At 54.9% G+C, this 23,968-nt stretch overlaps 2 protein-coding genes across 14 annotated transcripts in view; one reads left to right on the forward strand and one right to left on the reverse strand.

Moving 5' to 3' along the window:
- Positions 1 to 175: 175 nt before the first annotated feature.
- Positions 176 to 15,544, forward strand: TMEM42 (transmembrane protein 42). 12 transcript variants are annotated; one of them, XR_006591938.1, is made up of 5 exons: positions 327 to 462; positions 629 to 1,026; positions 2,534 to 2,680; positions 8,418 to 8,608; positions 12,352 to 15,544. XR_006591938.1 is itself a non-coding variant. In XM_003982134.6 (3 exons), exons 1-3 carry the CDS (start codon positions 202 to 204, stop codon positions 3,566 to 3,568), a joined length of 549 nt encoding a protein of 182 aa, XP_003982183.2. In that variant the 5' UTR covers positions 182 to 201; the 3' UTR covers positions 3,569 to 4,071. The 12 variants fall into 12 exon arrangements, 1 of the variants encoding a protein (XP_003982183.2); XR_006591935.1 differs by lacking the exon at positions 327 to 462 and having other exon boundaries at positions 516 to 1,026; positions 12,352 to 14,355; positions 14,534 to 15,544; XR_006591936.1 differs by lacking the exon at positions 327 to 462 and having other exon boundaries at positions 517 to 1,026; positions 12,352 to 12,460; positions 13,628 to 15,544.
- Positions 15,545 to 16,562: 1,018 nt separating this feature from the next.
- ZDHHC3 (zinc finger DHHC-type palmitoyltransferase 3) overlaps positions 16,563 to 23,968 on the reverse strand; it is a 59,902-nt gene continuing 52,496 nt past the window's right edge. For both annotated transcript variants that reach the window (XM_019820386.3, XM_045049031.1), the window contains one exon: positions 16,563 to 19,299. In XM_019820386.3, coding sequence (XP_019675945.1) covers positions 19,042 to 19,299 — 258 coding nt within the window. In that variant the 3' untranslated portion in view covers positions 16,563 to 19,041. The remainder of the gene's footprint in view (positions 19,300 to 23,968) is intronic.

Genomic DNA, 23,968 nt, shown 5'->3' on the forward strand with positions numbered 1-23,968 from the left:
AGACGCCAGGCCCGGACAGCTCCCGGGTTAACCTAAACTCAACGCCGGAGGCTGGCTGCCCTCCACCCCACCCAGGCTCCCTAGTCTCCGCCCCGCCCCGGTCCCCGACCCCGCCCCTGCCCTGCCCCTCTGAGGCCCTCCCCGCGCCCTAGTTGGCTGCCCTGATCACGTGAGCGTCGCGTCACGTGAGGCCACCGCCCAATGGCGGCGCGCGCTCGGTCCTGCCGGCTGCTGGTGCCCCAGGAGCCGGGAGAGGTGGAAGCGGGCACCATGGCCGAGAGGCTACAGTCCCCAGGCGGCGCCGTGTGCCCAGCCTCCTACCCCGACGCCCCCGCGGAGTTCCCCCCGCACCTCCAGGCCGGCGCGATGCGGCGCCGCTTCTGGGGCGTGTTCAACTGCCTGTGCGCCGGCGCGTTTGGGGCGCTGGCCGCCGCCTCCGCCAAGCTGGCCTTCGGCAGCGAGGTGGAGCCCGGGGCGCCGCTGCGGCAGGCGGGCGGGTGGGTCCGGGCGGATGGGGGGCGCTGGGGGGGCGGGGTCTGTTCGCCAGGTCAGCTGCCGAGCGCTGCAGTCAGCTGGGCGGGGGAGCATCCTTCTATTCTAAATCACCTCAAATCCTCGTCCCGTGTAGGCGGTAAGAGACCGGAGCCTCTTCCCTACCAGGGACCTAAACTCAGCCCTCCGACTGGGTTAGTTCGCTTTCCTGCATCCACTCTCTACCTCTCATTTTAAGCCCCTTATGCCTGGACCTTTCTCTCCTCGTAACTCAAGGTGAGAAGCCTGTTGCCCATCTTTAATCCGTAATTAACGGGTGTTTTGACCAGTATATACCCTGCTGCCCGGAAAATTGGGAGTTTGGGACACCTAGACATGAGAGGACAGAGAAACATTTTGGACATTCCCATCCCTGATGCCGAGAACTCCTAAACTGCCTCCCCACGCCTGCTGAAGTGTATCTCTGCCCCTCCCATCCCAAGTCACAGGCTCTCCTCTGCTGCTGGAGGGATTTCATCGCATCTGCAACCCAGGGTTAGGTCCTTACCTGGACAGCCTACAGACTGATTCTTGGGGGGGGGGGGGGGGGGGAAGGGGAGGGGCCAGGGGGCGGGTAAGCCTGTTTAGGGCCAATCCAGTGGGAACCACTATGCTTGAGGTTAGCGTTCTGTTGGGTGTAATTCTTGAAGTGATGCAAAGTTAGATGAGTGACTCTGAACCATGAGGTTTTCTAGTCTTTTTAGTTGTGCACCAGGCCTTAGTGACTATATAAGCAGACTGCCACTGGCACAAAGAGTGCTTTTGTGAAAATTATACAAAGACACCCTTTCCTTAAGACACTCTTTTTTCAGCAGCTGGAAAACTGTTGTAAGAAATAAGAGCCTGATATTTGGATGGCCACCCCCAGAGGAAGCAGCTCTGTTTGCAGGAAGGTTTCTAACTCAAAATCAAGCAAGGGTGTCTTGCATATTCTTTGTGTAGGAGGCTTAATTTAAGATCCTCTCCTCCAGGTTCTCGCCTTTAAAAAAAAAAAAAAAAAAAAAGGGAAAGGAAAGGAAAAGAAAAAAAGGCCGCGGATTCTCCCAGTGATGTCTGGGATCAGTAGTCAAGTCGGTGGTGGCTTCCCTTCCCACAGCAGGGCTGTGTCCTGATTAAGAGCATGGAGCCACACTGCCTGAGTTTGAATCCTGGTGACTACCACCAGCCTTTGGCTCTTTAGGCAGGTTATGTAATGCCTTAGGTTCTTTATCTGTAAAGTAAAGGTAAGGAATAAATGAGAATGCACTTGGGGCGCCTGGGTGGTGCAGTCGGTTAAGCGTCCGACTTCAGCCAGGTCACAATCTCGCGGTCTGTGAGTTCGAGCCCCGCGTCGGGCTCTGGGCTGATGGCTCAGAGCCTGGAGCCTGTTTCCGATTCTGTGTCTCCCTCTCTCTCTGCCCTTCCCCCATTCATGCTCTGTCTCTCTCTGTCCCCAAAAAAAAAAAAAAAAAAAAAAATGAGAATGCACTTGAAACACTTGGCACAGGGCCTGGCACAGAGTGAAAAAAAAAGCTCGAGGATGCCCAGCGGGACTGACCTGAGTGTCCTGTAGCCTGCATGGGATGGGGTGGGGTGGCGGGGCATGGGCTAATTCATGCTTTACCTGATCCCAGGAAGTGAGGACTCTGCCCCTGGTTTACTCATACGACATACTGACCGATAACTGCTTGGCTGTCTCGCACTGATCTTTTAGCACCAACAAGTGACTGGTGTTCCAGAGAAAGTACTGGTTATGGCTTAGCAGTTTACTCTTCCCAAGGACACATGGCCGGCAAGATGGCTGAAGAAGTCTCCTCGGGGTTTATTTCAGCCATAAAACGGGTGTGCTGAGCACAGCGTTAAGTGAAGTCTTGTGCAGGAAAGCTCAGGAACGGCCCACCCAGGCTCTGGTGGGATCTCAGAAGGGGCCCAGCTGCTGCCCATCAGGGCCCTGGGTGTGCTGGGAGGAAGGCTGCGGGTCTGCCTTGGCCGAGCGCGGCTGCAGTGACACTCTCTCCCGCAGGTGAACATGGTCTTCTGCATCTTAGGCATTATCGTGATGGCCACCACCAATTCTCTCATGTGGACGTTCTTTAGCCGGGGCCTCAGTTTCTCCATGTCTTCGGCCATTGCATCTGTCACGGTGACTTTTTCAAACATCCTCAGCTCGGTGAGTAGCCTGAGGGTACAGTCAGTACCCCTGTCCCAAACCTGGGTTCTGGGAGGGTCCTGGGTGAGTTGGGGAACCCACCCTCCCAGATAGGAGGAAAGACAAGAGCTGAAGCAGAGATTGGGCTGTGGCTTGAGCCCTGGTGGCTGCTCCTCTGATCTCGAACTTGGTAGAATCCTCAAGTGTTAGCTGGGAGTGAAGGCCAAGTGTAAAAAAAAAAAAAAGCCCACCTGCCTGCTGCCCCTTCAGGATGCAGCCCTCATGCTGATGTCTCTGTAACCTCTGTGCAAGCTGTCTCCTAGGGGTCTGTAAACTTGAGCGTGAGACATGGAGGGTGGACGCTGTTTCCTCCGACAGCCTGATGTCAACCAGGTGGGGCTGAGCCCAGTCAGTCCTGCCGTCGAGGGAGGGAGGACATGGCAGGCCTGTTTGGATCAGCAAACACCAGGCACCGGCTGTGTGCTGGGCCTTCGCTGCTGGCCTCTGCGAATCTTTCTTGCGCACTTTGCTCGGGGCCAATGCTGCAAGGAAGGTACACTCCCCCCACCTCTCCAGGGGAGCCAGAAATGGATAGTGCCTTGCGGAAGGTGACAGCTGGGTTTCAGGCTCCAGACCTCCAGCTCCAGACCTTTCCTCCTGCCCCAGGAGGGAAGTCAGGCACAGGGGGAGTGAGGTTGTGCCTGCCCACTGTGGTCAAGTCCTGCGGGCATGTGTCTACTTGGCCTCACAGCGGTCTCTGTCCCACAGGCCTTCCTGGGCTTTGTGTTGTATGGAGAGTGCCAGGAGGTCTTGTGGTGGGGAGGTGTGTTCCTCATCCTGTGCGGACTCAGCCTGATCCACAGGAAGCTGCCACCAAGCGGGAAGGCCCCTCCACACAAGCAACAGTGACATCGGTTGACTGGACGGACTGGCTGGAGAGACAACGCGAAGGCCCGAGGAACGGGCTGGCGTGTGGGGGGACCACTTCCCAGGGTGATCTGGGCATGCAGCCATCTGAGCGTCAGCCAGAGGAAGGCGCCCCCAAGGGAAGCAGGCCTCTGACCTAGCAGCCTGGAGTGTGGCCAGCCGGAGCTTCTGGATCAGGAAGGACATCCACAGTTTTGTGTTCTGCCCGGAGCCCTGATGACACCCGCACAGTGCTTTTGATTCTCACGCTCCTGGGCCCACCCAGTGCCCCTTGGCAGACGCTGGAGACCCCGGGGTTGGTCTGCTTGGTGTAGGGACTTGAGACCACTCTGTAATCGTAGTCCTGTCGCGTCGCATTGGAATCGGTTGCTGGTGGAGCTTTCTGATGGCTTCACGCTGATGTATCAGGACATCTGTGTGGCCCTTCTGCAGTACGGCAAGGGAAGGGAAACTGGATTAATAAACACTTGTTTTTGTCAGTCAAAGGGAGCAGGTGTGAAATCTTTGTTCTTTCCTGCCTTCCCCCCTCCTTTCCTAATTTTTTGGAGTGCGAGGGAGCAGCCTAGGTGAGCTGCAGTTCTTGGAATGGAGTTAAGAGCTGCCCCTGCCTCCCGCCCCCCGGGCCTGGGGCCCATGCGCTCTACTGTCTGTGAGCTGGAGCACACAGTTCCTTCCTGATGTCACCCAGGCTGGTGCCCTTCACGTTCAGGAGGGCCTGTCCATTTTCTTGGTACACAAGGAGGAAAACTTGACCTTCCTCTGGGGACCTAGTTTTGTTTTACTTGTTGGGAAAGGAAACTGGCCCAGATGCTGCTCCCACACCCCCATTTCCCCTTTAGGCCCCGTCTGTCCTTTGGTTTTCTTTCCCAGATCCCTGTGACTTGTTTGTTTCTTACACAGTGTGTAATTCCTAGTTCAGCGCGGCCTGTGTGCTGCCTCACCTTCTCTTGTGCATAGCTTCACGTGCGATGCTCACCTCTAGTTCTCTGGGGGGCTCCCCTGGTGTCCTAGCGCCCCCTTCAGCTCTCCTGAGGCTGACCACCTCCACGTCTTCTTCAGACATTCCCTACAGTGGAGAGGGACTTGGTGGTGGGCGGGGAACGAGGCTGTCCCCTCCTTCCCGCCCGCATAGCACCCTCACTGCCCTCCTCTATTGCTCATTGCACAGGTGACAGATGTGCTTCCTAACACTGTTTCGTGGCTCCTACTGAGTGGGATCTGGCATTAGCCCACCTCTCCAGTTCTCTCTCGGTGCCTCCTTAGTACCCCTGCACCTACTCTGTTTGAGTTGCCCCAAATATTCGCATCTCAACAGTTCTCGAGTCCACCGTGTCCAGCCCCGCTTCCATGCTTGGCGTTTTGCAGGAATAGGAAAGCCCATCCTAAAATTCGTATCAACCCTCAAGGGACCCCCGACTCCAAACAGTCTTGAGAAAGGACAGCAGGATTGGAGGACTTCCACATCCCTGATTCCACAACTTACAGCAAAGCTGCATAATGAAAACGGGATAGTGACTGGCATACAGACAGGAACCAAGGGTACAGAATAGAGAACCCAGAAATAAGCCATTTGAGAAGACTTGACATTGAATGTCAAGACCATTCAACGGGAAAAGGCCGCCTCTTCCACAACCGGTGCTGGGAAAACTGGATCTCTGTGTGCAAAAGAGTGAACTTGTGGACCCTTCCTTGTCACCAGGCGAAGGACTTGAACAGGCATTTCTCCAAAGGAGATCTACAAATGGCCAAGAGGCCCGTTGAAAGACGCTCAGCATCATGAGTCGCTAGGGAACTGCAAATCTAAACCACAGTGAGATGCCACCTCGTGCCCATTAGGATGGCTGCCACAAAACCAAAAATGAAACAAGCGAAACAGAAAATGACAAGCATTGGTGAGAGTGGAGAAATTGGAGCCCTTGTGCGTTGTTGGTGGGAATGTAGTATGGTAACAGCCACCATACTGGCAGTTCCCCAAAAAGCTGAACAATTGTGTGAGTCCAGGTCTAGAGAGATACCCCACAGCACTGAAAGCAGAGACTCAAACGGCTACTTGTATACCAATGTTCATAGCAACACTGACAGTAATCAGAAGGTGGAAACAATTCAAATGTCCCAGCAGCAGAAGGATGGGCAAACAAAATACGGTGTATACATACAACAGGCTATTCAGCCTTAAAAACGAACAAAGATCGGGGCGCCTGGGTGGCTCCGTCAGTTAAGCGTCCAACTTCTGCTCAGGTCAACTTCTGCTCAGGTTCGTGGGTTCGTGGGTTCAAGCCCTACCTCGGGCTCTGTGCTGACAGCTCAGAGCCTGGAGCCTGCTTCCGATTCTGTGTCTCCCCCTCTCTCTCTGCCCCTCCCCTGCTCATGCTCTGTCTCTCTCAAAAATAAAACACTAAAAAGAAAAAAAAAAAAAAGGAATGAAGATTTAACACAGGGGCTACAGCGAAGATGAACCTTGGAAACATTTCGCTAAGTTAAATAAGCCAGATGCAAAATGACAAATATTGTATGATCCCACTTATGTGAGGCATCTAGAACAGGCAAATTCATAGAGGCAGGAAGTACAGGGGGCTGCTCAAGGACTGGGAGGAGGGAGGGTGGGGAGTTCGTGTTTAATGGGGACAGAGCTTCTGTTCAAAAAAGTTATGGAGACGGATGGTAGTGATTGTTGCACAACATTGTGGATGTACTTAATGCCACTGAATTGTAACTTAAAACTGGCAAATGTTACGTTAATGTGTATTTGTCCGCAATTGAAAAAACAGGGCAAAACAGAGAAAAGAGGGAATGGTAGGAGGAGGAATTAGAGACAGCTAGTGGTGAAGGCTCATTCAACAAGTTTTTCTACAAAGGGGCAGTAGATGGCAGGGAAGATGGGGACAAGAGAGGGAGGGTTGTTTGGTTTTATTTTTGGTTGTGAGAGGAGAAATAGCATATTTAGGTAGGCTAATGGCAGTGATCTATCAGTGAGAAGACTGAAGGTGCAGGGAAGGAGCTGTTTAAAAAAATTTTTTTAGTATTTATTTATTGTGGAGAGAGACAGAGACAGAGCTTGAGTCGGGGAGGGGCAGAGTGAGAGGGAGACACAGAATCCGAAGCAGGCTCCGGGCTCCAAGCTGTCAGCACAGAGCTCGATGTGGGGCTCGAACCCACACACGGTGAGATCATGACCTGAGCCAAAGTCAGATGCCCATCCGACTGAGCCACCCAGGCGCCCCAGGAAGGGGAGCTGTTTAAAGAACAGTGAGCCTAGGGGCACCTGGGTGGCTCATTTGGTTAAGCATCCAGCTCTTGATTTTAGCTGGGGTCATGATCTCATGGTTCGTGAGTTTGAGCCCCACATTGGGCTCTGCACTAACCATGGAGCCTGCTTGGGATTCTCCCTGTCTCTCTCTCTCTCTCTCTGCCCGTCCCCCACTCACACTGTCTCTCCCTCCCTCTCTCTCTCTCTCTCTCTCTCTCTCTCAAAATAAATAAAATAAACCTAAAATTAAAAAAAAAAAAAAGAGCACTGAGCCCAAGGTGAGCTGGGGTCCGATGCGCAAGTGAGGGTTGGCTTAGCAAGGAATGCGGACATCTCACTGCAGAGGTCAGGAACGGCCGTCCGCGGGCAGAGAGCCAGGTAGGTGGCTGGACGTGGTTGGAAGGGGCTCGTAGAAGTTCTTTTCTCAAAGTTCCCCAAACTTTAAGTCATTAAGAAAAAGACAGGACACCTCAAGAGAAAACTGGGCAAGGCATATGAATTGATAATTCATAGAAGACGAAGATTGAACAGCTCATAAACAGACACAACGTGTCAATCTCACTGGTAATAGGAAAATGCAAATAAGACCACAGTGAGGAGAAAAGAGAAAGGCATGCCAGAGGCTGAAAATACTTGCAAAACATCTATCCTGTAAAGGACTGGTCTCCAGCGTTGGGGTGTGGGTGGGAGGGGGTTTGTGCTGTGTGAGGCTCCCTTTCCACAGGGCTTGGTCCAGTAACCTCACCACCCACCTTGCAGTGGTCTGGCGTGCAATGCCTCTCTGGGCTCACAGGAGCAGCACTGCATTTGTTTTTCCAACGCCTCTCAAAGGTCACATCATTCCAGGGACCTGGGCAATGGTGGTAGGCATGGTTAAATGTTGCTAAAAGAGATCGTGCCATTCACGACATTGAGACACCTGGTTACTATTTAGAGAAAAATAAAGCAGGGTTCCTACCTCATGCCTTATTCTGCCATAAATTCCAGAAGGGTCAAAGATGAAACTGTAAAGGAGAGGAAAATGAAGGCGTGTGTGAAAAGTAATCTTGGCGCGAAGATGTTTCCAAGGAAACGGGAAACCTAGAAACAAAGGGAAAGATAAACCGACTCCATAAAAGTTAAAAAAAAAAAAAAATGGATGTGTAGCAAAACTCAGAGTCAGAAGGTAATGAATATTCTGAAGTCTAAAAAGAGCTCCTGTGGATCTATAGGAACGTGACCCACACTCCAAAAGATAAGGGCACAGTATTAGGTAGCCGAGAGTATTCTATGAAAAGATACTCAGTCTTACTTGTGATGGGGGGGGGGGCGGTGGTAATGGAATAAAATCGAAACAACATTGAGATTGCTTATCTATCTTTCTATCTATCTATCTATCTATCTATCTATCTATCTATCTATCTATCTATCCATCCATCCATCTATCCATCCATCCATCTATCTATCAGACTGGCCACAATGAAAAGTTTGGGAGTGGCCAGGGTTTGGTTGGTTGGCTGGTTTTTAAAGGCATCTTCCCATCTTTTTGTGGGAGCCACTGGCACAGTCTCTGGAAGGCTCTTTCAGCATGTACTGAAATTCCAGGTGTATGTATCCTGTGACCCAGCAGTTGACTTTGGAAGATTTATGTCACAGATGTTGTCACCCGCAAGTGCAAAGACGTGTGCGAGGAAGTGACGTATGAGGTCTGGAACAACTTCAAGGCCCACCCAGAGGCAGTAGTGGCCGCTGAAGAGAATGACGTCTACTTGGATGGTTAAGAAATCAACTCCAAGGTATGTTTTAGCTCGTACAGGATGGGATGTTGAGAAAGCCCCCGCTTATGTCAGTAAATGTCTATGGCAGAGGAAACTGGAAAGATACTTTATACTGGTGGCCTCTGGAGAGAGGGTCTGAGGGTCTGTGGTGGGAGAGACTTAGTTTTTACAGTGGGCATTGATCACTTTCCATCCTGTCTGGAATCTCTTTGATTCCTAAATAAGAAGATTCAAGGGGCGCCTGGGTGGCTCAGTCAGTTAAGTGACCGACTTCGGCTCAGGTCATGATCTCAGGGCTCGTGAGTTGAAGCCCTTGCGTTGGGCTCGCCGCTCTCAGCACAGAGCCTGCTTCGGATCCTCTGTCCCCCTTTCTCTCTGCCCCTCCCCTGCTTGCGTGCTCTCAAAAATAAATAAAACATGAAAAAAAATCATTCTAAAACACCCCAGGATCTCCGATAGCTGGCAGAGTTGGCAGTGGCCCCTGCCTCTTCCCAGGCCGCCCACGGCAAGTGAGCCCTTCCATCTGAGGCAGAGCCCGGCAAGGGCTAAGCAGGCAGCAGCAAAGCAGATGGGGACACGTGACATGACACGTGTGGCAGAGGCCCCGGCAAAGTGTTTCACAAGAGGGAGGCCCAGTTCCCTCGGGGGGATCAGGGAGGGCACGGAGAGCAGGGGGCACAGGAGAGTCATCCACGTTGAGCAGAAAATTAAACCTGGGAATTCGGGGCAGAGGAGGCCTTGAGGCCTCCCCGGAAGGGGAGGCAGCTGGGGGGGGGGGGGAAAGGCTGCAGATCTTGGGGCCCCAGGAGCCAGAAGGCAGGTGAGGAGCCTTGGGGGTGGGCATTGGGCCGGTGCCTCACTGATGCTGCCTTGTACCGTTCACCAATTGTTCGGCAGGTTTTAGGTTTTTTACCCCAGCTGGCATCTGAACCACACAATAGTGTTGTTCCGGTCGCGACAGTGCTATTCCTGGTCAACCCGTCAAAACTGTCAAGAAATACACATTGGCTGATGTCTATTCTGAGTGCAGGTTAAGTAGGCTCCGTGCCCAGCACAGAGCCCAACTCGGGGCTTGAACTCAGGACTCAGGATCAAGACCTGAGCTGAGATCAAGAGCTGGATGCTTAACCGACTGAGCCACCCAGGTGCCCCTTGAAGGCAGGTTTTCAGGTCTGACCTGAGCTTAGAACCCAGCCTCTCTCCCAGTGGCCCCGCCTCTCCCAGCCTCAGCTTCCCCAGCTGCCAACGGTTTACACAGAAGGTCCCCTCCTGCCTTCTGGCTGGGCTTCAGTTTGGGTGAGCAAATTATTCCAGTTCCCCCCGGACATTCCTGGTTTTAGGACTAAGCGTGCTGTGTCCCAGGAAACTCTCAGTCCTGGGCAGACAGGAGGGCTGGTCACCAAAGTCCACTCGGTTCACGAAACTCCATTTACCCAGAGCAGCGGTACTCAGGCAGCTTGGTTTCATGTCCCCTTTACACACTTACAAATTATCGAAGACCCCAGTCAGCTTGTGGTTATGACGTTTCTACCCGCAAATTTTTACCATTTCAGAAATGTAAATTGAGAAGTTAAATTATTTTTAATGTTTATGTACTTTTAGAGAGACGGAGACAGAATGCGAGTGAGGAAGGGGCAGAGAGAGAGGGAGACACAGAATCCGAAGCAGGCTTCAGGCTCTGAGCTGTCAGCACAGAGTCCGACGCGGGGCTCGAACTCACAAGCTGTGAGACCATGACCTGAGCCGAAGTTGGATGCTCAACCGACTGAGCCACCCAGGTGCTCCATAAACTGAGAAGTTTAAAAAAATATTTATTTTCTTCTGAGAGAAGAATAATAAATTCTCCGCCCATTACATAAATAACGTATTTTTATGAAAAACAGCTATATTTTTTTGGAAGCCTAAAATGTAGAGAAGAGAGTAGCATTGTTTTACATTTCTGTAAATCTTGTTAATATCTGGCTTAGTAGAATTCAGCTGGATTTTCCCAATTGCTTTTGCATTCAGTTGTGTTTTTTAACATGTTTATTTATTTTTGAGAGAGAGGGAGACAGAGAGTGGGTGAGGGGCAGAGAGAGAGAGGGAGACAGAGAATCCCAAGCAGGCTCCACACCGTCAGCACAGAGCACAAGTCAGGGCTCGAACTCACGAACCGTGGGGTCACGCACGCCCTGAGCTGAAACCAAGAGTCGGATGTTTAACCGACTGAGCCACCCGGGCGCCCCCTGCATTCAGTCCTTGAGATGCATTTTTTTTCTGGTTGAAATCTATGAAGAAAATCTGACCTCACTCAGATACGGAGATGAAAAAGGCAGGAATATTTCCACAGCCTTTTCACATAACGGGTGTTCTTCTTTGATACTGTCCCCATCCGCCACCAGTGGTAGTTTCTTAAAGCCGATGGCAGTGTGGACTCTGAGCCACATCACTGTACCCTTGAGGGGATGACAACAAAGAGGCAGCTCTTGGGATTATTGTACAAAGACTCGCAGGCCTCTAGACTCCGGGGAGCCCCGGCCACACTGAGAACGCTCTCCAGGGGCCCGCGGGGACTCTAGCCACGTGGTTGTGCTTGCATGTGGGTGGCCGGCCAACGAGTGTCCATTGCTGGGTGAGTCTGAAGTGCTCCCTCTGCCAGGCGGCTGTGAGCGTGTGCTCTGTAAACGGTGGGGGCTCCCGTTCCCCACGGCCGGCCGGCTCATCCCAGTTAGAGGCTGCTGACCCGCCCTGACCGCCGGGTCTTTCCGTGTCCACGGAAAGACGTGCCTGTTCCTTCCCCTCCTGTGCTGGCACATTCTGGCGACTGGAGGCTCGGTCGTCTCATTTTGGGGGGTTGTTAGGAGGTTCGGCCGCATATAACAATTTCCTGCTACAGTGCTTGACACGGCCGGGGCCCGTTGGTGGCCTGTTCCCGGGTGGCGCTCACCAGTGTTGGGGTTTGGGAAGCAGCGGGCTGAGCCCCCTCTGCTTGCTTCAGAGATGAGGAAACCAGCCCAGAGAGATGGGGCCGGTGGCCCGAGGCTGCCCAGCAAGGCAGTGGTTGAGTCCGTTCTGCTGACTCCCGGCGCAGTGCTCCCTCGGGACGTCCGCCAAGCCCAGCCCTGCAGGCTGTGAGCCAAGCAGGAGCAACTAGAACGCCCAGGTGTCGCAAGAGTCACGTCCAAGTTTAGGTGACAGAAGATGAGGTCACGAGGTTGGGAATCTCTGAACCCCAGCTGACCTCCGAGGTCCTCTGCTGGGGGCCCGACGACTTTCCCCTGTCAGGTGCCCCATTACCGCTACTGCTTCTTCACCGTGAGAAATGTGTGACCACGAGCGGGCCTGCTGGGTTGGCTGTGGAGCCACGGCCACCAGCTGGGGCTTCTGGTTGCGACTGTGTAACTAGGGCTCCCACTGCGGGTGGGGGAAACTGGATGCAACAGTTAGGGCGTTAGTTTCCCGCTGCCCCGCAACAAATTACCCACGAGGGCAGTGCTTTCAAACCACAACCCTGTGGCTTCTCACCAGGACTCCATCAGGGCCCCTCACGGCCTGCAGGCCTCTCAGAGGGGTGGGGGGGGGGCCCGGCCCAGGCTGCCTGCACACCACTGCGGCAGGCCTCGGTCTCTCACCCCGTGGGCCTCTCCCCAGGACGGGTCCCCACCGGGCGTCGGCCCATCAGAGCCGAGAGCGAGGGTGGCCGCACCCAGGGCGGAAGCCGAAGGCTCCTTGTAACCTAACCTCAGATGTGACATTCACCACTTCTCCTGGATTTTGTTTAGAAGCGAGGCACCGGGGCGTTCCACAGGCAGGAGGCTGCCCAGCACACCTGGAAGAGGGATTTGCTTTGTTTTGCAGGAACTAGAATCGTCCATTGGGATTTCTGAAAGCGTGAGTATCACTGGGGCTCAGCCTCACCTTCCACCTCCCTTTCCCTGAATTGCTCTGTCATCAGCATGGGGCCTGGAGGCACAGGGCAGGGACAGGTGGGGTGGGCCACTAGGCGGGACAGGAGGGCACCTGCAGCCAGAGAAGAGAGGTGCCTGGGTCCTCAGTTAAGATGGTGTGTGTGTCCCTCTTCAGCCGGACCCTCTGTCCGTCTCTCTCCGGTGTATTTGTGTCCCTTCTGACCACTCCCGGGCGTGGGGTGGTGCTCGTTCCCTCTGAATCAGGAGAGGTGGACCGTGTCGTCCAGCCGGGCTGCCTGACAGGACACTGGAGGCCCAGGCCGCACTGTCTTTTGAGGCTCCTTATAAATTAAAACCAAACGACCTCCAAAACAGGCTTCAGGAACTGTGGCACATTGTAAAAGCCTGAATTTAACAAACTGGTATCTTTATATATATACATAATTTTTTTTTAAGTTTATTTCTTTATTTTGAGAGACAGACGCAGCGTGAGGGAGGGGCAGAGAGAGAGAATCCCAAGCAGGCTCCGACCTGGCAGTGCACAGCCCGACTCAGGGCTCGAGCCCACAAAGCTGTGAGATCATGACCTGAGCTGAAACCAAGAGTCGGACACTAAACTGACTGAGCCACCCAGACGCCCCATAAACTGGTGTCTTTAATATTCAGGAGACAGAGGGAAGTGTGACTGTGGTTTTCACCAGGCCTGATGGAGTTTGCAAAGAACTTTCATGCTCTGGACAGAAGGGGAAGGAGTGTGGTCGAACCCAGGCCACGGGTTCAGAGATTTGTGACAAGTGTCATTTTAGTCCCGCACTTGCCTGTACAGCCTTTTTTAGAGATTACATCAAAAGTCTACGTTAGGGCCCTCTGCTCATTTATTTTTGCATTTATATAGCACTTACTATGCGTCAAGCACTGTTGTAAGTGCTTTTCCAAGAGGAACTCAGGGCACCTGGGTGGCTTTCTCAGTTGAGCATCCGACTTCGGCTCAGGTCATGATCTCACACTTTGTGGGTTCGAGCCCCACGTTGGGCTCTGTGCTGACATCTCAGAGCCTGGAGCCTGCTTCTGATTCTGCGTTTCCCTCTCTCTCTCTGCCCCTCCCCCACTCATGCTCTGCCTCTCTCACTCTCAAAAATAAACATAAAAGAATAATAATAAAAGAGGAACTCAAGTGGCTTTGCCCTTTCTCCGGTTTCCATAAAGTGGAAGAATGTCCAGCCGGGACGCATCAGGGTTTGGGAGAGATGCGGGCCACTCCCAGTTAATTTCCAAAATAGAAGATGCCCAAATGGGTATAAACATTTTAACGATCACCATTTCACGGAGGAGGAAACTGAGGCACAGAACGTGAGCATCTGTCCCAGGTCACACGGTGAGTGTGTGCACAGGCCCTCCTGGGCACCCTGCCCGTCCGGACAGGCCACGCCCTCCATGTGTTCTGTGATGCTCTGGGGAGCCACACTGGGCGGGGGTGCCAGGCTGGGCTGGCAACCCCTTGTTCCACCGGGGTGGACGCTGATGCCCACCCCTCATGCGTGCGTCAGATGGACGTGCTCGCCAGGAATTGGTCCGGGAGCTACCAGAGGCGCCTGGCTGGTACCTGTGGGCGGGCGGTGCCCTAGGCTCTACCCGGTGTTCTCCGGGACCCTGAGCACAGGTCGGCAGGATACCAGGAGGGAGAGGGGAGAGGCCCCAGGAGTGGGGCTCCCAGCACCCCCAGTCGCTGCTCACCCCGCCTGGCATTTCTGAGCTGAGAGCGTGGGGTCCCCACCCCAGCACGCACTGAATCCACCTATGATCCAGCCCACGACGTGAGAAGAACCTCAGAGTGGACACCCACCGGAGCGAGATGAGAGAAACTGGAGACCCTGTCGGGTAGGGGCCCGCCCCCTCCCTCCCTTTCCTCCCTCTCCCAGGAATTTTCCAGCACAAACCCGGTCTCCAGACCCTCCCCGCCCCCAAGACTCGTGGAGGCCCCAACCGCTCTCAGAGACTGATCCAAGTTGTACACAGGTGTCCACTGCTCCTGAAATGCAGTATTTTTCACAAGCAGATCAGCTGGAGGTGTGCGTACAGGCAGCGTCCTGGACCGGTGCCCTTGCCCCCAGCGGTGGAGGCTGGGAATCTGCACTGAATGAAGGGACGTGCTCCCCTTTGCAGGAAGGCCTCACGTGGGAACGGCCACGGGCGGGGGCCCCAGGCCGGCTTGTGAATTTGCCGGATCTGCTGCTTCGGTTCCATCTTCTACGCTCCAGCCCCTCTCGGCCAAGCAAGTACCGTTTACTCCAGCACCCCTGGGTCCTCCCCATCCACTGCTCCCCGGGGCTAACGCTGCCTTTGGGACCCTGGGGGCCTCCACCTCAGGGCGCAGAAAGATCAGGTCAGTCAAGGGGATTCCAACTTTGAGTAGCCTGGGAGAAGAGCATTTTAAACAAGGTGCCCCTTGGGGGCCCCTGGGTGGCTCAGTCAGTTAAGCGGCTGACTCTTGATTTTGGCTCAGGTCTTGATCTCAAGGTTCGCGAGTGTGAGCCCCACATCGGGCTCTGTGCTGACAGCTCAGAGCCCTCTTGGGACCTTCTGTCCCCTTCTGCTCTTCCCTAACTCGTTCTCTCTCTCTCAACAAAATAAACATTAAAAAACAAACAAGGTGCCCTTTCCTGACCTTGGGGTAAAGCAGATACCCCCCAAGGGGCACCCCACTTGAAGCCTCCCACCTTGCCCACCCGTGCCCCAGTGGGTCTGGAAGCATGGCCAGCAGGCCGTTCAGGAGCCCACCCTGAGGCGCCCAGGTCTGCAGACGGGCTCTTGCAGGGCGTGGGCCGGCCCAGCTTGGGAGACTTGGGCAGGCACAGGGGAGGGAGACCCCGTGGCCAGCAGGTCCCCCTTCCCTTGAGCAGGGGTCTGTTCTGGGGTGGGGGGCAGGTTCGTCTTCCCGGGAGGAGGTACCTCCTCGTGTGGACTGAACGCCCTTCTTCGTTCACCGAAGGTGCTCCTTGGTGTTGTGCCCTCCAGAGCACAGATGATCAATATGCTTTTAATTAAAACTCAGACTGCTTCAAGATGACTGTGTGGTCCCCTGGGTCATTTTCTTCTTTCTGCCAACAAGTTTCTTAAAGTATCTTGTGCTGGGCATCACGTGGGCCCTTGGGGAGCCATCTGATCCTCTGAATTTCCCGGGTCAAGGGCCTCTTGAGAGGTTGGGCTTTCTTTTTTTCTCTTTTTTAATACTTATTTGAGAGAGAGAGCAAGCAGGGGAGGGGCAGAGAGAGAAAGAATCCTAAGCAGGCTCAGCACAGAGCATGACGCTGGCTCGAACCCATGAACTGTGAGATCATGACCTGAGCTGAGTGGGACGCTCAATCGACTGAGCCCCTCAGTCTCCCTGGTCGGGCTTCTTTATTGAGCCTTATTCAGGACACCCCGCCCCTCTCTCAGAGGCTGTAACCCTATCAGACACATTCTGGCAGAGTCATGTGTTGAATGAGTGTCTTTTAGTGTGTAATCTGCATGACATTCAGGGGCAGTGGCCTGGCTTCTAAAGTCAAAACCCCTCAACCTTGGGCACTCTTGCCCCAAATGCCCACTTCTGTGGCATACAGTAGTTCGATAAATGCATGAAAGGTAACTTTTCCTGGGCGCCTGGGTGCCTGAGTTGGTTGAGCGTCCAACTTTGGCTCAGGTCATGATCTCATGGTTCGAGCCCCACATCAGGCTTTCTGCTGCCAGTACGGGACTCACTTCGGATCCTGTGTCTCTCTCTCTCTGCTCCTCCCCTGGTCTCTCTCTCAAAAATGAATAAACATTAAAAAAATAATAAAAATAATAAAAAAAGAAAGAAAGAAAGAAAGGTAAGTTTTCCTTCTGCTGGAAGTGCCACCCAGGAGATGACCCAGAGAGATCTGAGTAGTAATTCTCCATGCATCACTTGGTGCCTGTGTGTGACATTCACTTGTGTCCCACACTGGGAATGGAGAAAAGGGACCTCCTTAGAGGTGCTCTCAAGCTGCCCTAAGAGGGAGGACACTGCCCAGAGATCTTGACCGGGATCTTCTGCCGAAGACAGGAGACTCCAGCCACCAAGGTCGAGCAAAGAGCTTTTTATTCCAGAGCACGAGGTGGAAGCTTGCGCCCAGCCTCCCTCCCCGTGGTCCTCGTCATGTGTGGACAAGTTACGATCCCGTTAGTTTGAGGCAAGCACAGCGTTATGCTGTCGACAGCCGCCAAGGAGGGCAGGCCGCCTGTCAGTGGTGTGGGGGGAGCTCAGGGTCGGACGCGTCTGTGCCCCCAGAACGGGCTCTGCCGTGGCCGAGGGCCAGCACGAGAGGAGCTCACGCGTTGGGGAGGCCAGTCTGACCGCAGGTGACATGTCTCCCACAGCCAGAGACAGAACTGGCTTTGGGGTTGCCGGGTGCCTCTGCTTTCAGGCCAATGGCCCCGAGCAGGCGCTTCAACACCCCTCTGAGCACGGGCCTGCCAGCAGCGACCGGGGAACCCTCTTCCCTTATTCTAACTGCCTTCCAGGGGTGATGCCGCAGTGTGGAGTCTTTGGTATGCAGTCTGCCTGCCTTCCGGGCTAGGACAGCAAACGGCAGGCCTCTTGCGACCTTAGAACGGCTCTCCCAAAGTGGCAAGTGGCCGTGGCCTGCCCAGAGTGCGAGGTAACGGCCTTCGGAGCTGACCAGGGCTCCTGACGTCGTCATTAATAAATATTAAAGCTGATGTGGACCAAGAGGATAGGGCTACAGCCTGGGTGTGGGAGGTCCGGGCCTTTCCGGTTGCTCTGTCACTGCGAGAGCCCTGCCATCACCCCCCTCACGGGACGTCTTCCAAGGGCTCTGAGCTGAGATTAAGACAGGTGGCTATGTGAACACCAGCCCCTCTGAGCAGTTAGCCTTGGGGCCTGGTAGGTCATTAACTGCAGACAGGGGGTCTCTCTGTGACAAGAGTCACTGCCCTTCACAGTTGCTACCTGAGAACTAGGCCGCTGCCTGGCCCTCCTCTTTCCTACGGTTCCCACAAGCTTCCTTCCTAAGCGACCTGGGCTGTGCCTCCAAACTCTGACCTTCTTCCCCACTTAACTGGGGCTATAGGCCCTCTGGGGGCGGTGGGGGGGCTCCTGCTCTTCTGCCTGGAGCCCGGGACAGAGACCTGGCACGGGCAGGCTGTGCCTCGGTGCCTGAGCCCTCCTCCCATGCTGGTGCCCGCTGACCCTGGGACGACGGGCCAGAGAGAACCAAGGTTTACTTAGGGGAAGTGGGGTGGTGAATCCAGTCTTAACACCAGACTGAGACCCGAACCCTTCGGTAGGACTTTGTGTGGAAGACGCCTCTTCGCCACCTGTTGGAATGGGGTCTCAGAGCCTCAGGACCCCTGCCATGGCCTTCAGTGATGGCCACGAACACTTCAGGCTTCACACGGAGTGGCCGGGGTCCAGGCTCATCCTGGCAAAGTGCGGTGTGTGTGTGTGCGCGCGTGTGTGTGTGTGTGCTCGTGAGTCTGTGCGTCTGTCTGGTCTTCCCGGTTCATCCATCTGCAGGCCCTGGCCACCACCCACCCTTCAGAGAGACAAGTTGGACCCTATCTTAGGAGACGTGGCCTAAAACACAGGGGCCAGATTTCTGGTCAGTTCTGCACAACTGGGTTGTTAGACTCCCTCCAGAGGGAAAGTTAATTAAGCTCTCAGGGGGGCGGTCAGAGAGTCCCCAGCAGCTCTGAATAGGTCCTCTCCCCCGTCCCTGTCTGTGAATGGACAGACCTGTAGCCACAAGGCAGGGTGGCTCCAAGCCGCCCGGCTCAGTGACGATTCTAGTGTCTTTGGGATGGAAAGGGAGCTGAGTTTTGGTGCCACTGTCCCGACACAGTTACGGTCAGAACCCACGTTTCCAACCCCGGGCACGTGTCGCACGTACGTGTGTGTGCGCAGCCCAGTAGGGGGCATGGGGCCCTCCTCAGACCCAGCCTGGCCTGTGCCAGCTGCTGTGGCAGCCCTGCCCTTCTTCTGTGTGGACAGGCTCAGGGAAGCCTTTCTGGGAGCAGCTGGGCCTCTGCAAACTTTCGAGGCTGGTCTCTCCTGGTGTCAGTGTCTACCCCAGGCCCCGAGGCCAGCCCTGCCCTGTCCCGTCATAACATCATGGCCTTTGTTCTCAAAAGTCAGGAGCCGGGGCGCCAACCTTCCCAAGAGGAGACAGACATCCCAGGAAAATCCAAAGGCAAGTTCCTCCCTGCCCCTGGGCTGCCCAGTTTAGAGCGTCCTTTGCTGGCCGGGCCGTGCCGGTCACAAAGGACCCTCTGGAAGAACAGACAATCCCGCTCTGGGCAGACTCTTCTTAGATGGACCCTCAGAGTCTCTCGTCCCCCTGTCACCCCCAGCCACCACCACCCCCCCCCCCGGCCTGGGGAGATAGGAGGGGGCACAGGGGCTGGCGATGACAGCGAGGGGTCCGCAGGGAGCGGTGGGGTGCAGGGGTGCAGGGTGGCGCATCACGACACGCCGTGGCCGTGACACCCGCAGCCGGGGGCGCCAGCGGCTTCTCAGTGTCCGGCCCTCCCTCCACGGCAGCTTCACTCATCTATCACCTCCACAGAGTCCTCATCCTTCCTCTCCTCCGACTGCTCCTCTGTCGTCTCCGTGTTGCCCATGTCGGACAGCGAGGCCACCTGCCGCACCCAGTCCCTGTCACTGAGAGGCTCTGGGTCGCACGGTCGGGAGAAGGGGTTGAACCAGTTCGGGGAGAAGTCCCCACCAAAGGTCTCCTTTACCGACTTCCAGCTGGCCCTGCGCTCCCTGGGCTGGTGCTTTCGTTTGAGGCGCTCGATGCCCTGGAGGGACAACGGGACAAAGAGGGTCAGCGTGGTGCGGGCCTTGCGCCCTCAAGCTCACCCCCAGCCCCGGCACGGCAGAGCACGGAGGCCCAGGGCGTGGGCGAGGGGGCCGGCGGGACACGGACTGCCGGGGCCAGGTCAGGGCTGTGGGGCCCTAGGGGCCGATGGGGTGCGGGCGGAGAGCAGTGGAGAGCGGCACAGCAAGCAGGGCCTTCCTGGGGAGCTGGCCCGTGTCCCCCACCCCCCCACCCCAGGCCTCTGTCCTTTCCTCCCACAGGTGCTGGGGGGCCGCCCAGCCTCCTTAAGTCAGTCCAGGCCGCCCAGGGGTCCAGGGCCAAGGAGTGACGTCGCATCTGCCCTGAGAGCCCTAGAGAGACGACCCCTCCCTGGGGATTCTGGGCCGCGCCCCACCCCCCCCCAGCAGGTGCAGCCGACTTAGCACGAAGAAGGGATGCAGGCGGAAAGGGCAGGGCACAGGTACACACAACGCTGGGGCTGAGGAAGCGGGGGTGTGCATAGCTAATGCCAACATGCGGCGGGCAGCCGGGGGCGCGCGGGGCCGCCGTGGGGAGGCCCGGGCCGGCGTCGGGCCCCACTCATGCGCAGACACGCCCTGCCGCTGCTCCCAAGCTGCCCACTCACCTGCCTCTGGGCGTCGGCGGCGACTCAGCTGCCAGGCCACAGAAAGAGGGTGTCGGGTAAGGGGGAAAGCCCACAGGAGTTAAAGGCACAGCCAGGCCAGCTCTTCAGGCCACAGCACCCTCCACAAAGGCCTTTAGCCCCACCGTTAGCACGGGGGCCTCTGCCTTCTCCGTCCCTTCCGGAAACCCAGGGAATGTGCTGCGGGTTTGCCGGGCACGGGCCCTGCTCATTCACACGACTCATTCCACCTCGGAATGATCCCTGAGTACCTCGTTCTAGGTTTCCTCCTCCTCTCCACACAAGAGCCTCACATAACCGGAATGATCCCTTCTGTTATGTGGAAAGAGAAACTGAGGCACGCATAGACTGAGCTCTGCCCCATCCTGCGGGCCAGTTCTCCTCCAGCACTCTCTCTTCCCACCCCATCTCACAGATTTCAGTGTCTTGGCTTTTGGAAAAAACTGTAGTTTAAAGAATCTGCTCGTAAGCTGCTAATTACAAAGGGCGGACCAGTAACTTTACAGTGAGGGAATGTTTTGCGGGTATCACCTTACCCAAATCGAAGTTAACATCACTGAGATGTGTCAACATCATACGCCTCAGGACGAGACACACCCGGGACCTCGCCCCGGTCGCCCTGCCCAAAATGCACAAGCTTGACCTAATTGCAAGAAAACATCAGACAAATGCAAACTGAAGGCTATTCTACCAAATACGTGACCTCCAACCTTCAAAAGGGTCGAAGTCTGATGGAAATGCTTTGGAACCAGAAAGAGTGGTGACTGTGTACAGAAGTAGGTCTGTGCCAAATGCCACTGAATTGCACACACGAAATTGGTTGATTTTATGTTATGTGAATTTCACCTCAATTGACAAAAAGGGGTCACAGGGCGCCTGGGTGGCTCAGTCGGCCAAGGGTCCGACTCTTTTTTTTTTTTTTTAACATTTTTAAAATTTATTTTTGAGACAGAGAGAGACAGAGCATGAACGGGGCAGGGGAAGAGAGAGAGGGAGACACAGAATTGGAAGCAGGCTCCAGGCTCTGAGCCATCAGCCCAGAGCCCGACGCGGGGCTCGAACTCACGGACTGCGAGATCGTGACCTGGCTGAAGTCGGACGCTTAACCGACTGAGCCACCCAGGCCCCCCAAGGGTCTGACTCTTGATTTTGGCTTACGGTTCATGAGATGGAGCTTTGTGCTGACCGCGGGAGGCTGCTTGGGATTCTTTCCTCTTTCTCTCTCTGTGCCACCCCTCCAAATAAATAAACATTTTTTAAAAAGGGTTCGGGACGCCTGGGTGGTTCAGTTGTCTGACTTTGGCTCAGGTCATGTCATGATCTCATGGTTCGTGAGTCTGAGCCCTGCATTGAGCTCTCTGCTGTCAGCACGGAGCCCGCTTTGGAGACTCTGTCCCCCTCTCATGCATGCACGCTCGCTCTCAAAAATAAACATTAAAAATATTTTTTAATAAAAAAAAATTAAAAAGGGGGGTCAAGTTCACGAAAGACAAAGCCTGAGGAATGTCACGGATTGGACTAGAGCATGACAAGGGATGAACTGTGGCCTCCTGGGACAGACAAGGGTCTCAGTGGGGCACCTGGAGAAATCTGAATAAAGCATATAGATCAGTTAATGATATCAATGCGTTTCCAGGTTCCTGCATTTGTATCATGGTTATATGAAATGTTTACATTTGGAAAAACTGACGGAAGGGGTTCTGGGGAGCTCTTTGAGCTATGTTTTCCCCTTTTTTTTGTAAGTCTGAAATTCTTTCACAATAAAAAGTTTAAAAAAACCTGAGACGCACAGACGTGAGCAACAGTCTCGAGTACTGAGTAACAGCGTGAAAAGCTGCAAACAGCCAACACGTCCAATAGCGATGGCTAAGTCAGCCATGGAAAATGGGGCTAATACAGCTTCATGTCGCACTGGAAAATCCTGTCCACGTGGTTAACAAGGGAACAAAGAAGTTAGTTGCACAGGACATCATGGGGCCTTTGGGGACGGGATGTGAGATGGTTTGTATTTCTTTCTGTGGACTCTCCACACGTTCCAAGGTTTCACCGACGAGCAGGTGTTGCTTTTACAATCAGAGCAGAACAGCTATTTCAGGACACGGACCCTGCTGACAACCTTTGAGGGGGCCTCCCTTCGGTCACGAGCACCTGATGTGGTGCAGCTCACGGACTGGCCCCTCTCCACGCCTCCTTATTCAGCACAAGCAGCAATGGCCAACCGAGGGTGACCTGCTTTGGGTCACCAAATGACTGCACCACTTTGCCATCCTTTGCAGCCGGTCAAGAGAGGCATTTTAAGTATGACGTCAGGGAAGCTGAGGCATCATCATGAGGCAGGCCAGGCTACAGAGGGGACACCCGGAAATGACAGATGCACCGTATGTATCCACACTGACTGGGCTCACTCCAAGCCGCGACTGTGGATCCTTACAACCGCCCTGAGGGGACGTGGGCGTTGGTATTGACACTTGGCAGATGGAAAACCAGGGGTTTCTGAGAGGCCCTTACAGCGGCCGAAGCTTGTCCTGGTCGTCAGAGCCGTGGCGAGAACCAGCGTCTTCCTTCTGCCCAACGCGTTTTCAATCCTACTACAAATTCTCACTCTCCCCGTGCTGACCGCAAAGGCAGAGCAAAGCCACAGAGGAAAATGAAGCAAGAGAGCCCAGCGGGATTACTATGTTCCGTTCCAGCCGTGTGTTCCCAGGCGAACAATCTCTTCCCCAAGCTCGTAAAACAAATTCCACCCAGCGCCCGGCCTGTCCACCAGATAAAGTTCCCGACATCCAGGTGTGTCAGTCCTGAGTCTGGACAGAAGCAAATATTCCAAACAAATCTGATGCCTACAATGAGGCCCGAGGGTCTGGCTCAGGAGGGGCCAATGGGGTTTCTTTTTCCCGGTAGGACTCGATTTTGAGTTTTGTGTGGGTTTCGGGGCGTCCCGAAGGCAGAGTTCTTAAGCTGGAGGTCCGCAGAGGCGACAGTAATACCCACTTCAGGCTCAAGCAGACAAGAATGGTCGATTCCTGGTTCTGGGGCAACGGCTAAAGCCAGCATGTCTAGGAGGGAGTGTGTGACTGGGGGCTTTTGGGCCCCCTCGGCCAGGAAGACACGTGAACTGTCATCTGCAAGCAAACCCACCGAGGTCCCACATTGAATGTACCAGGACTAAGGCTCCCAAGGAAGGCAGAGACTCAACTGAGGAAGTAAAGACTCAACTGAGGCCCACAGAGCAAAAGCTCATTGTCCCCCTGCTCCCCACATCATCGGATGGAGAAAGTCGGAGCCGCTGCTGCCCGTGCCTCGCGCCCTCCTCGTCAGACGGTCCGATCACTCTCGCCGCATCTGTGGTTCACATCTTTCGACGGCGACCCACAACACGTGATGCTTTTCTGTGCGGCCCGGCGCCGCCCCCCGCAAAGCTTCACGAAACCACACGTATTCTACAACTGTAATGCATTTTTATGTTTATTTTTTTAAAAACTGCCGTGGCGAACCCCAGTGAACCCATCTCACAGATCACCAACAGTTGTGAGCGCGCTTTGAAACAGCAGAGGTCTAACGGAGCCAACATCTACGAAAGCCATCGTCACGCTGACATTCACGACCCTCATGTAATCCTCACCGCAACCTTGCGATTTGGACAAGCTCCCCGGTTTCACAGAAGAGATGGAGGCGTAAGTGCCCAAAGTCACACAGGAAGGACGTGGTGACCGGACTACACTACAGCAGCAGAAATGTGGGGCATCCTCACATCCCTGGGAGACCATGTGCCTTCCCCCAGCGGCCACTCGGATTTGCTAGAGTACTCACGATGGTCAGGTCACCAATGACTTTCTTGGTCACCAATGAGGTCTGGGGCTGGGGAGAGTACAGTGGCCAGCGGCCTGTTTCCGTGTCACCGTGAAGTCCTTCTATCCTGTGGACCCCTTGGAGCAGAACCCAGTCGGACAGATGACATGTGCGGAAAGGCCGCTGGACAGACTACTAGCCTGGCTCCCCTTCCAAG

Source organism: Felis catus, chromosome A2 (genome assembly GCF_018350175.1).
Source record: "Felis catus isolate Fca126 chromosome A2, F.catus_Fca126_mat1.0, whole genome shotgun sequence".
NCBI classification, from domain to species: domain Eukaryota; kingdom Metazoa; phylum Chordata; class Mammalia; order Carnivora; family Felidae; genus Felis; species Felis catus.

Excerpts from the sequence above, each read along its gene's own strand:
- TMEM42 (XM_003982134.6), top strand. The coding sequence starts at position 202 with ATGGCGGCGCGCGCTCGGTCCTGCCGGCTGCTGGTGCCCCAGGAGCCG. Across the intron at positions 463-2,533 it reads AGCTGGCCTTCGGCAGCGAG|GTGAACATGGTCTTCTGCAT; the intron begins GTGGAGCCCGGG and ends TCTCTCCCGCAG. Across the intron at positions 2,681-3,427 it reads TTTCAAACATCCTCAGCTCG|GCCTTCCTGGGCTTTGTGTT; the intron begins GTGAGTAGCCTG and ends TCTGTCCCACAG.